This window comes from Hemitrygon akajei, chromosome 9 (genome assembly GCF_048418815.1).
Source record: "Hemitrygon akajei chromosome 9, sHemAka1.3, whole genome shotgun sequence".
Classification (NCBI taxonomy): domain Eukaryota; kingdom Metazoa; phylum Chordata; class Chondrichthyes; order Myliobatiformes; family Dasyatidae; genus Hemitrygon; species Hemitrygon akajei.
In genome coordinates this window covers 54,996,964-55,014,255 of record NC_133132.1, presented here as the reverse complement: position 1 = coordinate 55,014,255, position 17,292 = coordinate 54,996,964, and the positions used below count along the sequence as shown (strand labels likewise).

At 41.8% G+C, this 17,292-nt stretch overlaps 1 protein-coding gene and 1 pseudogene across 6 annotated transcripts in view; one reads left to right on the top strand and one right to left on the bottom strand.

The window, feature by feature from the left end:
- Positions 1 to 15,477, bottom strand: part of LOC140733135 (uncharacterized) — an 81,545-nt gene extending 66,068 nt beyond the window's left edge. For 2 of the 6 annotated variants that reach the window (XR_012100229.1, XM_073056035.1), the window contains exon 1: positions 14,968 to 15,476. Coding sequence is in view for 5 of the 6 variants with exons in the window: in XM_073056035.1 (XP_072912136.1) it covers positions 14,968 to 15,036 (69 nt within the window). In the remaining variant the exon portion in view is untranslated. Of the gene's footprint in view, positions 1 to 14,967 lie in introns of all 6 variants that reach the window. The other 4 variants (XM_073056032.1, XM_073056034.1, XM_073056033.1 and 1 more) reach the window with 3 other exon arrangements.
- Positions 9,500 to 9,963, top strand: LOC140732764 (ubiquitin-ribosomal protein eS31 fusion protein-like; annotated as a pseudogene).
- Positions 15,478 to 17,292: the final 1,815 nt, after the last annotated feature.

The following is a 17,292-nucleotide window of genomic DNA, read 5'->3' as shown; positions in this document are numbered from 1 at the left end:
AGCATTTGGAGCAAGATTATATTGTTACAGGGAGAAGATGCAAGGCAGCAGGACAGGTCAGGCCTGAACCCAGGTCACTGAGCTGTGAGGCAGCCCCGAGCCCTATCGTGATTATCTCGGAGAATATTTGAAACGTACAATCACTTAGAGAGTTCAAATCTCTGAATGAGTGAAGGAAGTCACCCTAATGTCCAGTTTAAATTTAACTTTCTGCTAATGTTAATTTGGCTGACAGGATTTAGTTTTGTCTATAAATAAATGTACTTAGCACTTTATACTTTAAGGAGATCCTGCTTTAACAAGTAATACTGTGACCTTAAACTGATCATTATCAACACAGGATGTGACCACTCGTTGAAACCCAGGATCATACACATACAACCTGCACAAATATCTTAAAGCTCTTAGCTCTTAAAGCACCAGCTATATCTACGGAAAAAACATTTCCATATAGACTGAGAACACAGAGGTGAACACTTCTTCTGGTGTGCATGATAAAAACCTAATTATCATATCAAAAGACTGGGATTCCCAAAAAAGCTTATGCAATAGATTCTGGTTAATCGGGCCATCAGATAACCAGGGCTGTCGCTTAATTGAGACAATGCTTAAAGAACAGAAACTAATTGAGAAAATAGTTGGGATTCCCTTTGTTTAATTGGGATGGGAGATTGTTGCCAAACTGTTTCTAACTAGTGTCAATCATGTGCACTTGAGTGGCCGTTAGATACTACATCATGCTTAGAGCAGAGAGTTTTTAAAATAACATCGGTTGCGTGGGGTTCTGTTCAAAAAGCAGTGATTTTGTCACCAATAGTTGGCAAGAAATAAGCAGCAAGACAACTGAGAACTGTTTTGCTCACTGTGCTTTCAAGCATTCAGGCTTGGAGCCACTAAAAACAGCCGCCAGACGTTATGGGGCAAAGAGTTTGTACATGGGATCAGATGCATGTGCTTGCGTTATCCTTTTGAGATGACAGACACCGATTCAAAAAGCTGTGATTTGTGTTTTTAATTTTGACTTTCTACAGGAAGTCAATGAAACCGGTCTATTATCTGCACTGATTTTGTTCATTTTCAGTCAATCAAAAGAATACAGCAAGTACAAGGGATGAAGTCCTCTGTCGAAAACTATTGGGATCTAATACAGTTTTGTAATACTGTCACGATATTAGTAGTGTTCTAATTTGTTCTGTATTTCATTTAAATGCATAATTTAGTACTTAGTTAAACAGTAGTTTGACTTTGTTCTGCCTTTTAGCTATTTCCATGAAACTTTGGCTAATTGGGAATCCGCTTAATTGAGCCAAATTGTACTGGTCCCAATGTATCCCAATTAACTGGAATCCACTGTACGCGCATTTATTTAACTTCTTTCACATCCCTTTCCAACAGCTAACAAAACACACTGATAAAGCAGGTACCGCTGCAATGTGGGAAATATAGCAGCCAAATTCTGCACTGCAAGCTCCTGCAGGACAATGCCACAGTTTGAGGGTGGCACAGCATAACAGTTCCAGTAGCCTGGGTTCAATCCCAACCTCTGGTGCTGTCTGTGTGGAGTGGCCTTGCCATTTTCCTCTCGTATCCTAAGGAAGTGTGGGTTGTTGGGTTAATTGGCTGACATTGGGGAGAGCTGCTATCTGGGAAGACTAGGCAAAAATGTGGGGAGAATATATATATCATAGTGACTTCTGGGAGCAAGTCAGTTTCTTTGGATTAGTCTTGCAATACCGCATTACACTATTAACTGATTTTAGAATTCTTTTTAAAAAAACATATTTGCCCTACATGATCGATTCAACATAAGCCAGTATAAGATTGAAAAGCAAAGTAATGCTGCAGATGCCATAACTATGAAATAAAAACAGGGAATGTCAGAGAGAATAGCTAAGTTGCTGTTTCAGACAGCAGAGTGTCTCCAATCCTGTGTGTGTTTATTTTTAGTTTATAACAGTTTGTGTGATTGGCATAGTTTATGTGGAATTAGCTGCACAGAATTTGGTTCAGCACATCAGGGCAATCTCCCCCTAATTGCCATTATCCACTCCACCTCCAAGTCCTAATACTCTCTCCTTCATGCAGACACCAAGCCTCTCCATGAACATGCCAATCTTTTCCAACTCAACTAATCCATATAGTAGCAAGTTAAGAATATAGGAACATTAGAACATTAAAGCAGGATTAGTAGACCATATGGCTCCTTCAACCTGCAATTCTGCTCAATGTTTATCACTTATTTTCTACCTCAGTTCCTTTCTTCTTGGAGTTCACTCTATCTATCTTGAATCACTCAACACCTGAAACAGAGGTGAAACACCAAACTTTTCATGCTATGGACCTACTGAGGAGTCCGTGGGCTCCAGGTTGGAAATCCCTGATCTGGAGTAATGAATTCCAAAAAAAAACATAGTCACATTGCAATGAAAAAAAATTCACAGCCCTGAATTTCCCAGGTCTTGAAGAAAATGGACCAAATGTAGGCAAATGGGACAAGCTCAAGAAAGTACGTTGGTCAGCATGTATAACTAAGGCCGAAGGACCTGTTTCTGTGCTGTATAACTCTATGATTTTATTCTCTACTCCTCAGCCACTCAGCATCTACTCTGTGACATTCTAAATTGTTTATGCTTCAGTGAGATCACCTCCCATTCTTCCGAAACTTGGGAACAAGTCATTCCAACTCTCCTCACAGAGGAGGCGTCTCATTTCAGGAATCAGTTTAGTCTATCCTCAATGCACGCCATAGTTCAATACAATGTATGAGACCATTTGATCAATCAAGTCCATGCCGGCTCACAGAGAAATCCCATTCCCCTACTAATTTCCTCCAAAGCATTTTCAGGTAACGAACCAAAACTGTAAATAGCTTTGCAAATGTTGTGTCAAAAACTTATTGCTATTATATCCAGAATAATAACAATCAACATGTAATTTTCCTTTCTATTTCACCTTTGTACGTTATATCAGTTTTCTGGTAATGTGTACAAGCATATGCTGTAATCTCTGAGAGTTAAAAACAAACTCTCATTCTTCTAAGAAAGTGGAAAATTCGCATTTCCACGCATCCTCTGACAGCCCATTCACTTGAGACTCTTTGCATCCTCCTCATGGATTACTTCACCAGTAACCCAAAATCCAATTTGAATTTGCATTTCTCAGTACACCTCCACAGCAGTCTTCCTTGTCTAAAAAAACTCACCCTAAATTCCTTACTTATTGTGACTGTGGCAATCATTTCTATCTTGTGAACTGTCGTACATAGCTGAGAAGTATTGTGTTCTGGTGTTGTAGCTGGTTGACGGAATGCGAGTCTGATCTGCAAGGGTAGTGTTTACTGTCCTTGTTATATCAAAGTGGTTCGCACAGAGTGGCAGTGGTAATCACTCTAGTCTGGATATTAGCCAGGACCAATATGTCTGAAGGTTCCTTTCCCTCAAAGTCATCAACAAAACAACTATGTTTGGGTGGCACCGTAACATAGCGGTCTTCACTCTTTACAGTTACAGTGACCAGTGTTCAATTCCCACCGCTGACTGTAAGGAGTCTGTACGTTCTCCCCGTGACCGTGTGGGCTTCCTCCAGGTGCTCCAGTTTCTTCCCACAGTCCAAAGATGTACCAGTTAGTAGGTTAATTAGTCACTGTAAGTTTTCTAATGATTCAGTTTGGGTTAAATTGGGGGTTGCAAGGTGCCAGAAGGACTGCATCTCAATAAATAAATACTGTCTTCCCAGCAATATTTTTATTCCTTGAACTTACAAATAGAAATAAAGTTCTTATCACGTCAGCACCCATTGTAGCATTTGGCCAGAACCCTGGACTGCTGGACCAGTTTGTCCAGTGTTTTCTTGTCTAATAATCAGGGTTAAGAGTAATTTCACACAATATTGCATGCATTAATGAAGACACAAGAGACTACGGATGTGGGAACCCGGAGCAACAGGCAATCTGCTAGACGATCTCAGTGGGTTGAGCGGCAGCTTGGCCTGCTGAAGTTCTTCCAGCAGATTGTTTGCTGCATGCATTACGACTATGGCCGTGCAACAAGAACGGCAGCATCTTTAGAACCACTAATATCACAGCTGCAAATTCTCCATCGGGTTTAATCTCAGGGTCAGACCATCACCTCTCAGAATCAACAAGCAGTACATACTTTTATGCCATGTTTTTGTACAGAATGAAACAAATGTTATTAGGGAGGGCAAGGTATCCCAAAATAGTACTGCAAGAACTCAATTAGAACTCTATCAAACCCTATGCACTTAATAGGTGAAAATCCCTGCCACTAGGAATGCTGGGATAATTTGCTTCCATTAGCTATGTTTTCTCTTCATTTACAAATAGGAGTTCATAGAGTTATACAACACAGAAACAGAAAATGCATACAAATTCCATACCACTTCTTGTTGTAAGCAGACTAAATTCAAAAAATTAAAACTGAGGAAGATGGCATGGAGGATAAAAAGAGACATTTTAAAAATGAGATCAAAGCCCAAAAACGCTGTAAAACTCAGTTGATCAGGCAACAATCGTGGCAAATTGAAGCTCTTTGACCCAAAACATCAACCCCTTTTCTCTCTCCACTGATGGTGCCCAACTTGCTGAGTGTTTTCAGCATTCTCTGATTTTATTTCAGATTTCCATCATCTGTAATTTTATTGCCCCCAATAATGGTACCAGCCAATATTACAAATACCAAGATAATAAGTATTAGAAGCATTATGTAATAACATAGAACAGTACAGAACAGACTCCTTCAGCCACTAATTAAACTTATGACATCTAATTATTCCATTCTCTCTTCGCTGTACATTGACCATATCCCTCTCTTCTCTGCATATTCATTTGTACAAGTCTCTCAAATACTCCTATGCTATCTGCCTCCTCCACCATCCCTGGCAGTGCATTCCAGTCTCCCACACCCTCCGTGTAAAAATCTTGCCCAACACATCTCCTTTGTACTTTCCCCCTCCCACCTTAAATACATTAGATTTTGGTTACCTCGGACACATTGGGACCAGTACACATTTTAGTCCAATTAAGTGGCTGCCCCAATTAACCAAGGTTTCATGGAATTAGTTAAAAAGGCATAAAAAAGACAAATATTACCATTTAACTGAATAACAAATTATGTATTTAAACGAAATACTGGAACAAATTAGAACATTACCAATGCTGCTATAGTACTACAACATTATGTATTAATCCCTAAAAATTATTGACAGAGGAATTCATCCAACATATGCTGCTGTACATGAAGTGTCCGGGGAAGGTATCACCTCTGCTGAAGGGGCTTGTCATGTCCATTCTGGGGCCACTCATTTACCTTTGGTCCCCACTGCGCATTCAACTCTCACCTGTGCCTCCCACACAGGTTTCACTGTCATTTTCGGATACGACAGACAACCAGCACATTGCCATGTTCTTTTGATTGACTATAAATGAACAAAATAAACACAAACATCTGGTGCAGATATTGGACTGCCTTCATACAATGCCTTTGATGACCGCCTCCTCCAAGTCTTCACTTTCATTGTAACATTCAAGTTGATTGCCGATAGCTTCAAATTCTTCACAGTACTTAACTTGTTGAAGTAGTGAAAGTGTTTCAGTTGTGTCTGTGCACAGCTACATATCTATTAAATAAAAGCATGCACGTAGGAGATGGCTTTAACTGGTGTATTAGAGGGGGAGAGAACAACGCACATGCATAGACAACAGCGCATGCACAGACACCAGATCAATACCTAGTGCTAAGGGGGGTGGTCACTACTCTAAAAGAAATAGATCCATATTTTAGAGTTTCATTTTCACTCCTGCCATTTCTGGCATTTTCAAGTCTGAATGCTTGAAACAGCAATGAACAGAACAATTCTAAATTGTCTTACTGTTTATTTCTTGCCAAGTACCAGTGGTAAAAATAACTGTGTTTTGAGCGCAAGCACATGTAACTGACGCTACTTTAAAACAGCTCGATTGAAGCACGGTGCAGTGTGTCACAAATTCACGCAACTGATCCTAGTTAGAAACTCTCCTGTCCCGATTAAGCAGCATATTGTCCAAAATAAACAAAGGGAATCCCAGCTGCTAGCTTATTGATTAGTTTTTGTACTTTAAGGGCTGTCCCGTACAAGTGGCTGCTCTGAATAATTGATGGACCAATTAACCAGAATCCACTGTACATGCACTCTAGTAATAAACATTTCATTCCTGAGAAAAAGATACTGGCCGTCTAATCTCTATCTATGCCCTGCATAATTTTATAAACCCCTATCAGATCTCCTCTCGGCCTCTGCTGCTTCAGAGATAACAGCCCCAGTCTGTCCAACCTCCCTTTGCTGGAAACTAGATTGGTAAAGCGATAGGCCTGGACATGGTAAGCTGAAGAGCCCCTTTAGGCTCTGACAACTCAGCTGGTAAGGCTAATGACATTTCCAGCATTTAGCTACCATCCATTTATCTACTCTCACGATGCATGGAACAGGAACACCATGTTCCTTCAATCCATTTCCCATCCCCTTCCAATAAAGTTACTGTGTGTTGTTGCAAAACAAGCCATTGTGAACTTCCACATGAATATTTGTAGCTTCCAATATTGTGAGGAAGAGGAGGTGAGGTGATCTAGGCAACAGAGATAAATCTTGCTCCAATCCAGCTTTCTGCCTATGTGCAAAATGACAATTGACACTAGTTCAACCACACAGTACTGACTTAGTCACCACGGGTGACAGTGAAGCCATTCATAGATTCAGAGCTATACAGCACAGAAATAGGACGGTCTGCCCAACTTGACCACACAGACCAAGCTTCCTTTCTGAACTAGCCTTTTGGCCCAACTCCTTTGAAACTTTCTTATCCATACACATGCCCAAATGCCCTAATGATACCTGCCTCTAGCAGCTCACTCCATATACACATTGTGTGAAAAACATGCTCCCAAGTTCACTTTAAATCTTTCCCCTCTCGCCTTAAAGTTACAATTTCTAGTTATAGACTTGCCTACCCTGGGAAAAACACTTCGGCCATTCTCATTATCTAGGTCCACCCGGACAAGTTCTTTTAAAAAATACCTGCAGGCGCCTGGAACGCAATGTCAGAGGTAGCAGTGGAAACAGATACAATTTTGGAAAGACAGAGGAATATGCAAGGAATGGTGGGATCTGGATCACGAGCAGGCGAAAGAGATCACTTTGGATTCACATCAAAGCCGGCACAGACATAGTGGTCTGAAGGTCACGGTTGTGTGCTGCACTGCTCTAGGTTCTATATTCCATGTTCTGGCAGCCACAATAGTTAAGAGGAAGATTGTGCTGGTTTATGCAATGTACTGCTGCTGCACACATTATTATGAAGTACCATTCTCAGGATGATAGACACTAATCCACTGTCCATTGATCCAGCATTGTAACATTAGCATCATCCAGGATAAATCCAACAGAAATATAATACTTCACACTCACTTAAGCTCTTCCAAGCTGTTCTATGACTATAAATAATAAAATAATATGTCATGTTACTACAGACAGCTACTATGTGCAAGAGCTAATCCCTGTGCAAAATTATAGTTTGGAATCACAGGGGTGGGGGGGGGGAAGAGTTGAGGATGGGAGAATGGAAAATAACATCTGGTCACTGTTCCTCCTAATGTGTAACAAGATCTATGTTTTTGGTTGCTTTTTTGTGAGGAGAGAGAAGCAAAAACACTTTATATTTACATGGTGCCCTCAAGATGGAAAAATACAGCACAGTGTTCCGCAGAGTCATTTCAGCAAGATAGGACAGATCATTAAAGTACCATCACAGGCAAATTTAGCCTTGGAAAAAAGAAGAGGAGGAAAGGAAGGCAGAGGGATTTAAGGAGGGAATTCCAGAGACTATAGTCGTGGCAGTTTAAAGCATATTTGTTAATGCTGGGGAGATTAACTTTAAAGATAATCAAGCAAGAAGAAAAAAGAGCCCAGATTTCTTAAAGCATTACAGAGCTGGGAGAGATTACAGAAATAGGGAGGATTTCAAAACTAAAACAAACATTTTTAAATAAAGACAGTGCTTAATTAGGAGTCAATGTAGGTCAGCAAACACAAAAGTGATGGGTGAATGAGGCTTGAGGGGGCTTGCCGGATCGTTCTTCAATTAACAATCCTGTCAGTTTAGCTGGAACCTAATCTGTGGAGACTCGGGGGGGGGGGGGGGGGGAATTACCTTTATTATGACACAGGAGGAGGCAACTGTGAAGAGATGCATTTTGCAAGGTCAAATCAAGGGTTTATCCACAGGTCCCTGAAAAAGGTAGCAGAGGTGGATAAGAAATCTGGGACGCTCACCCTCATCAGCCATGGCAAAGATGATAAGAGAGGGAACATCACATAGCAATCTTATAGAATATTGGTTAAGCCATGGCTGTGTACAATTCTGGTCACCGGCATTATATGTGCTGGAGAGGATGCAGAGGAGATTCACCAGGATGTGGCTTAGGATGGATAGTTTCATAATGAAGAGAGACTCTGTAGGCTAGGGATGCTTTCCTTGGAGCAGAGGAAGGTGAGGGGTGACCTAACAGAGGCGTATAAAGTTGTGGAGTCACCAGACGATAGACGTTGAAATCTGAAATATACGAGGGGTGATTGATGAGTTCGTGGACTAAGGTAGAAGGAGTCAATTTCAGACAACCTAGCACATTTATTTTTCAACATAATCCCCTCCTACATTTACACAGTTAGTCCAGCGGTCGTGGAGCATATGGATCTTGGACCTCCAGAAAGTGTCCACAGCATGGGTGATTGGTAAGTTTGTGGCCTAAGTTAGAAGATGATTTATACAGCTCTTGTTACATGCACATGCAGTTCAACTCTTTGAGTGATTATGCAGAAAGTTTGAAGTTAATAAATCATCTCCATTCTAAATGGATATCCCTCTATTCAGAGGCTGTGTCCTCTGGTCTTAGACTCCCCCATCATAGGAAACATCCTCTCCATATCCACTCTATCAAGGCCTTTTAACATTCGATAGGCTTCAATGAGATTCCCCCCTCATTCTTCTGAATTCCAATGAGTAGAGACCCAGAGCCAACAAACACCATTTAAGACAAGGTTGGTTAAATTTTTGCATAGTAGGGTAAAAGGCAGGTAGGTGGAGATGAGTTGATGGCCAGATCAGCCATGATCTTATTGAATGGTGGAGCTGGCTCGATAGGCCAGATGGCCTACTCCTGCTCCTATTTCTTAGTTTTTCCTGTTCTTATTAACACTCCTCATATGATAAGCCTTTCAATCTCAGAATCACTTTCGTGAACCTCCATTAAACCCTCTCCAATGTCAGAACATCCTTTCTTAGATAAGGCACCCAAAACTGCTCACAATACTCCAAGTGAAGCCTCACCATTATAAGAAGGATGTGGAGATTATGGAGAGGGTGTCGAAGAGGTTTACCGGGATGTTGCCTGGATTAGAGGTCAATGTGCTTTAGGGAGAGACTGACAGTGGTGGACTGACTTTCAAAATGCAGATCTTTGTAAAAACGCTAATGGGGAAAACGAAAACCCCCGAGGTTGAATCCTCAGATACAATTGAAATGTTAATGCTACGATTCAGGACAAGGAAGGTATTCCTCCTGATCGACAGCAACTGATCTCACTGGGAAACAAATGGAGGATGGCTGTACTCTTTGATAATATCCAGAAGGAATCAACTCTACACCTTGTGTTCAGGCGGCATGGTGGCACAAAGAAGAGGAAGAAGAGGCCATACACCATCCCAAAGAAGAACCAGAATAAGAGGAAGAAGGTCAAACTTACTGTCCTTAGATACTACAAGGTTGATGAATATGGGAAAATCTACCATCTATGCCATAAATGCCCATCAGAGGAATGTGGTGCTGGTGTGTTCATTGCCAGCCACTTCAACAGACAATATTGTGGAAAGTGCTATTTAACATTTTGCTGTAACAAGGCTGAAGATGCATAATTGTATTCATTTTAATAATGATAGAAAATGTTTTTAAAAACTTAAGACACACTTGTGTTGTTTCCTCTGGAGGACGGAGACTCAGGCGAGATCCAATAGAAGTTGATTAAGATTACAAAAGGCATAGATAGAGCAGACAACTTGTATCTTTTTCCCAGGACCAAAATGCCAAATACTAGAGGGCATGCATTTTAAAGTGAGAGGGTTAAGAGCAAAGGAGATGTGTGGAGCAAATTTTTTTTTAAACAAAGAGTGGTGGGTACGTGCATCACACTACCAGGGTGGTAGTGAAGGCAAATATGATAGAGGCTTTTAAGAGGCTCATGGATAGGAATATGAATATGCTGAGAATGGAGGACTATGGATCTTGTATAGGCAGAAAGGACTAGTTTAGCTAGATATTTAATTACTCATTTAATTAGTTCAGCACAATATCAAAGCACCTGTTCCTATGCTGTACAATTCCAGGTTCTGAGTTCCAAAGAGATGACCAATTCAAACCTCCTAATTTTTTTGCAGAACTGTTCTGACAGAAAGCCTTCAACCTGAAACGTTGACTCTGTTTCTCTTTCTACACGTGTGACCTGATCTACTGAGTGTTTTCAACATTCTTGTCTTTTACTGTCAAACAGGATGTATGCAACTGAGAGTCTGATGGGCAGCAGGGACTAGATGGGTCAAAGAGGCTGTTTCTGTGATGTACGTATCTATACTCTGTGACCCCAGCCTGGTCGCAACACTGTCCTGGAGATTGCATGGTAATTCCAGGCAACACCAGGACAATGCTGGAGGACTACGAACCCAATGCTGTTCAATAAGCCAAAACTCAAATCATGCTGTTCATTAAATCTCTGCGCAAGCATTGCATCTTAAAATCTGATGTCTTGCCAGCTCAATCATTCCGTCTGAGACATTGGGCGATGCAAATCTTGGTGACTGAACATATTCAGCAGAGCACTTGCAACATTGTAGAATTAACGCCAGACATTATGTCCCTTTATAAAAATAATTAAGTAATGTAATACAGTATGAATAGCAATAGGCCATTGACACAACTGCTTAAAAAGGTTAGACTTATATTAGACTTCGAACAGTACAGCCCAGGAACAGGCCCAATTAAATTAGTAATCAAATGGCCAACCAAACTAATCTCTTCTCCCTATACTCTGTTTAGAAGAACGAAGGATGAGAATTTTGAAAATTAAGACAATCCTCAGAAGGCTGGACAATTCCATGAGTGGAAGAACTGCAACTAGGGGACTTGGTTACAAGATAGAGACACAAGAGTCTGCAGATGCTGGAATCTGGTGCAACAAACCGTTGGTAGATCCTAGTGGGTCAGGGTAGCATCTGGGAGGCACAGGGTAGTCAACAATTCAGACTGAGTCCCTGCATCGCAGCTGAGTGCAGGGCGGAGAGAATCAGTGCAAAGAGGTGAAGGACAGGGGCTGATACGTGGGTCCAGACAAAGTGAGGTAAGATGGATAGATGAGGAAGGGGTGTGGTGGAACTGGGAGATTGCAGGTCAGTGTAAGGAATGGTCATTTAAAACTGAGTTACATAGGAACCATTCACAGAAGATAGTGAATCTCTGGTATTCTCTACCACAAAAGATTGTGCAGGCTGGAACATGACTGGGGAGCTCATTTAAACAGAAGATATTTTTTTGAAAGATCAGGGTATTGAGAACAATGGACAATTGACACAGAAGACAGCCATTGCCATGATCATACTGAATGGTGAAGCAGGCTTGAGGGGTCAAGTCCTACTCCTGCTTCCATTGGAAAAATCATAAGTCAAAGTCAAATCTATTGTCATTTGCACAAATACATGTATGCACAGGTGCAATGAAATACTCACTTGCAGTAGCATCACAGGCACAAAGCATCAGATAATCAGCAGTCACAAGATAAATATAAATTACACACAATTTTATAAGAAAGTTCAATTAGAACCCAAAGAAGTACACTTTAGGGCAAAATGGTGCTAAAATTGTAGTGATTAAAGTTGTGATGGTTGTCTCAAAACCAAACTGCCCAATTACAAACTTTCACCTCTTCAGTAAATTTCCTCCTTCGTCATGGATAATCCAAGTTTCCTTTTCAAGACTCGATGTTACTCCCTTCATCTGTTCCTGATAACTAAATGGGAAACACAGGTAAAGCAGCAAATCCTTTCTAAATTGTCACAGGTGGCCCTTGGATGCGTACATTGGTCGATAGAGACAGGAAAGTTTAGGCCAGGTTCTTTTGCAGTGGGTTTATGATTAACCCAACCAGGGAATAAGACAGAGGCACCAAAGAATGGAATCTCCTGATGGTTTGACCCAAAATGATGACACCCAACAAAGGCTGCTTGACCCGTTGAATTCCTTGAGCAGATTGTTTGTTACAGAGAAGATAATCCGGTTCTTCTCCTGATCTCTCTATTAACCTTCACTTAACACCTCTTACCAGAGCTAATTCTGCTTAGGAGATTCAACAGGAATGGCAGCAGAAGAGAGAATATAATAGAAAAATAGAAAATTAACTAAAATCAAGCATGAGGCTGCTCACTTTGGCAAGAGAAAAAGGGATTATCTAAATGGAGAGAGATGCAAGTGAGAAAGCTAGGTGTACTAGTGTCGGACCTGCCTGCTAGAATCACAAAAGTCGAGTAGGCAGAACCGACAAGCTGTTAAAGCAAATGGCCTTTTGACCTTCACTGCAAAGGGTTTGGAGTTTGGAAGTTTTATTGTAATTGTAAAGGATGCCCGTGACATCTCACATGTAATAACACATACAGTTTTGCTCCACTTATCTGAAAAAAGAGTAACATTAGAAGCAATAAAAAGGAGATTCGCCAGAATAATTCCTGGGATGAAAGGGTTGCCCTGCCAAGAGAGATTAAACTGTTTGGACCCAATTTCCTTGGAGTTTAGAAGAATTAGGGATGCCATTATTGAAATATATAAAATCATAACATGGCTTGACATGGTAGATGTTGGGATATTTTCACAAGTGGAGCTATTTTGAACAAGGGGACATGGTGACAAGAGAAAGGGCTGTTCAATTAAGACTGCAGCATGTAGAAATGTATTCTCTCTGATGGTGGTGAATCTCTGGAATTCTCCGTCCTTTCCTGTTGCAGTTAACTATCTTTCTGATCTTGGCTCTCAATGGAGAGGCTCTTGGGTGCTTAGGTCTTGATGTTGGATCATCACCAAGAATGAGCCCACGTCAGGGTTACTGGAATGTTGCTGAATCTCCAGTATTCTCTCACACACCACCTATACTTTAGGTCACCTATATTTCTAGTTGGACTTTGGTCTTCAGACATCTTAAGACTTTTTTTTCCTCCTTCTTTAGATATACTCAATATGTCTGTGCTGCTGGATCTTTATTTATTCTCACCGAACCAGACCTGGTGTTTTCTGGTAGAGCCAGGGATTACCTCACACTCTGCAGCGTTACATTCCAGGGTGTTAACAAATTGGATGATCTCTCCTGGGCCCAAAATGGATGCAATCACAAGGAAGGTGTGCCAGCATCTTTACTTTCTTGGAGATTCAGGACATTCAGCTTCTCGCCAAACACCCCATTAAATTTTTTAAGATGCATCATTGGAAGTATCCCGACTGGCTGCATCATGGTCTGCTGTGGCAATTCCAATGCGCAGGAACATAAGTGGCAGAGATTAGTGGATTGAGCCCAATACATCAGAGGCACATCCACTCCCAACAGCCTCAAGAAGGCAACATTCGCCAAAGATGCCCACCATCTAAGCAATGCCAGCTTCTCGCAGCTACCAACAGGCAGGAGGTTCAGAAGCCTGAAGTCCCACACCACCAGCTTGAACAACTGCCAGTTTCCTTCAGTTCTTGAATCATAATTCAGATTTGCAACTCTGCTCAAAATTTGACCATTTTTTGTTCTAGTTATGTTCCTGTAATTGAGTTCCTTCTTGTAAAAATTGTGCGTAAATTATGTTTAGTGTATGTTTTTTCTTCTGAATACTGCTTATCTGATGCTATGTGCCTGTGATGTTGCTGCAAGCAAGTTTTTCCATTGCACCTGTACATACACGTTCTCATGCATATGTCGATAAAGACAATTTTTATTTATTTGCCATGCTCCCTATGGTTAAAATCTTTCAATCTCCGGCCTGAAGCTATCCAACAACTCTGCTCCACAGCTCTGTGGGGTAGACACCTCCCAGGATTTTTGACCATAGAATGAGTAACATTGTGAATCCCTTCTTTATGGGATGGTCAAGATACCCAACAAAGGCATTGCTGCCATAGTTCCTATGGTACTACGTAGAGCTCAGTTCAATAGAGACAATCCACTGGGTCAGGCAGTGGTGGGCCCAACAGTTATCGGGTACCGTAGCAGAAATGGTGTTCTCATCCCCAGGTCCCTCACTGGGGCAGTAATGTAGCCTGCTGGTGCAATGCCTTGGGATCAAAGGCACTGCCACAAGACCCTTTAAAGCTGACTTTGGCAAAACGGGGCTGGCTCTGAAGGGCCATGCTTTTTATTCTGAGCTGGGCCCTCAGATCCTAGACTCTCCTCCTAAAGGAAACATCCACCCCAGGTCATTCAGTATCCAGTAAGTTTCAATGAGAATCCCATTCCACCCACCCTGTTCCTACTCCAACCAGTACAAACCCTGAGTCATCCATAACCTATCACCGAACTTACGGCATTTCAAAATATCCCAGAGAGGTACTACACAAATATGATTCATTGGGAACCACGTTCATGATTTGCTTTTTGTTACTTAAAATAGATACACCTTAAGTTGCTTCAGAGTTAACCAGTGACAGCTAAGTAAAAAGCAGAAACAAGAGTTTCTGAAGAGTAACAGGTAAGTAAAAAGCAGGAACAAATAGTCACAGAATGGAAAGTAAAAGCATTGAGAGAGGGCGGTGTGCAATGAAACTTGCCCCGTCATACGGCTCATTCACAATTTGACAGAAATATCTACGCACTGTGCGGCAAAGGAACAAGGAAACTTCCGTACCTTAACGTGAAAAGGTTGGATCTCGTTCAGCGTTTGGGCTCTCATCTTTTTGGTTAAGATCTTCAACATTACGTGTATCTAAAAAATTCTGTATAGTTTTCGGAAGAAAATAAATGGATGTATTAAACTGAAAGAGTTGCAGCGAGACTATGCGCCAAGGCAGGAGATGCAAGAACTTGTTGACTTCATTCACTTTCAGCTTCCTCTGCTGCCACGATTCTTGATTAACCAAGCAGTGCCTTTGGGGAAGGGAGAGGGGGGGCGAATCGGGTTCACGACTGGTTCTGGCGTAGGGAGGGGGTGGAATCGAACCCGGGGTCAGCAAACTCTCCTCCCCTCCCCAGGCGAGCGGCTGCAGATTTCGTGGGGGAGTGTCTAGAGAAGGAGGGGTGGTATGCAGTGGACCTTGTCTCTCCGTCCCCTCTCCTCCACCGACAACCTCGCTCACGGGCGCTGCCCTGTAACTTAACGGGATCGGGAAAGGGAAGCCAGCTCCTGCCCTGCCCCGGCCGCCTGCAATTGGTCGAGAAATAAAAGAGGTAAGGCTGACTTCCCACTCGGGGCGGAGTTAAATCTACCATCAGTACTCTATTTCCCCGAGATCTTGTTCTTTTCACACCCCCTGTTGGTTAGAGAGAGACGTGGGGCTATTGACGAGTTACAAGTGTCGTCTTGGGGCGGGGATGTGCCCTGGAGTCAAACAGCAGAGAAATAGTTCCTCCTCCCCAACCTGCTGACCTTACAAAGGTTTTTAACATCATGAGGTGCACAGATAGGGTGACTGGTATAGCAAAGATGCAGTTCAGCTAGAAAGAATGGAGAGTAGATACTGGGACTCCAGGGACTGGAATATGGAGAGAGGTTGAAAAAAAAAGGGACTTTTTCATCGGAGTATGGAAGAATGAGGGGTGATCGGAAAGAAATGCATAAAATCATCAGAGTGGTTCAATCTAAACAATCTTTATTTCCACTCTCCCTCTCTCTCTCTCTCTCAGGTTTGGGGAATCTAGTACTAGATGGCACAAGTTTATGCTGAGGGGAGAGATTTAATAGGGATCCAGATTTTTACCCAGAGGATGGTGAGTATATGGAGTAAGCTACCTGAGGAAGTGGTTGAGGCAGATACCATATCAACATTTCAAAGACATTTGCACAGGTAGATGGATAAGAAGGATTTTGAGGGATACATAGGCAAATGGGACAAGCTTAGATAGTTATTTTGGTTGACAAACCAATTGGACTGAGGGGTTGTTCCATGACTGTCAAGTAATGATCCCATTTACAAGCATATGGTCCTTAGCCTTTAACTGAACTGCTCACCTAGATCCTTCTTAAGTGTTATCAGTGTACTTGGCTCACTACCCACTCAGAACGAGGTTCCAATGCACGGATCAATGGGTAACAGATATGGTCACCCTTGGGGAATAAGCTCTGCTGAATTTTAAAGGTTCTTTCAAAAGTGGCATTCAGGAGAAGAATTGGTAACATCTGCAGGGCTGTGGTAAAAGGGTGGGCAGTAGAATACTGGAGATACTCAGCAGGTCAGGCAGCATCTGAAGAGCGAGGAACAGAGACAATGTTTTAGATCAATAACCCTTCATCATAAGTAGAAAAAATGAGACTCTTTAAATGAGGACAAATAGACAATGGTACTAGTAATTCCTAGCATGTATTTGCATGCATTTGTATGTCAGACATGCATAAGATATTTATATATGTATATATAAAACATGAGTACAAATATGTGTTATAGAGCCATGTAGAAGGGTAGATAAGCTTGTTTAGGTCAGATCTCCCATAGAGACATAGAAATTGGCACTTCAGCCCACCATATCCATGCCAAACTCTCTGCATATAGAGTCATAGAACACTACAACACAGAAACAGGCCCTTCAGCCCATCTACTCTGGGTCAAATCATTATTCTGCCTGGTCCCAACAACCTGAACTCGGACCATAGCCCTCCATACCCCTCCCATCTATCTACCTATCCAAATTTCTCTTAAACTTTGAAATTGACCCCATATCACCACTTGCGCTGGCAGCTCATTCCTCACCCTCCTCGTGTTCTCCTTAAACATTTCACCTTTAACCTGTAACCTGTAGTTGCACTTTCACCAAACCTCAGTGGAAAGAAAGCCAGCTTGCATTTATCCTATCTATACCCCTCATAATTTTGTAAACCTCTGTCTAAGCTCCCTTCAATCTTCTACGTTCCAAGGAATAAAGTACTAACCTATTCAATCTTTCCTCATAACTCAGGTCCGCCTGTCCTGGCAAAACAGCTTTGTAAATTTTCTCTGTATTCTTTCAACCTTATTTACAT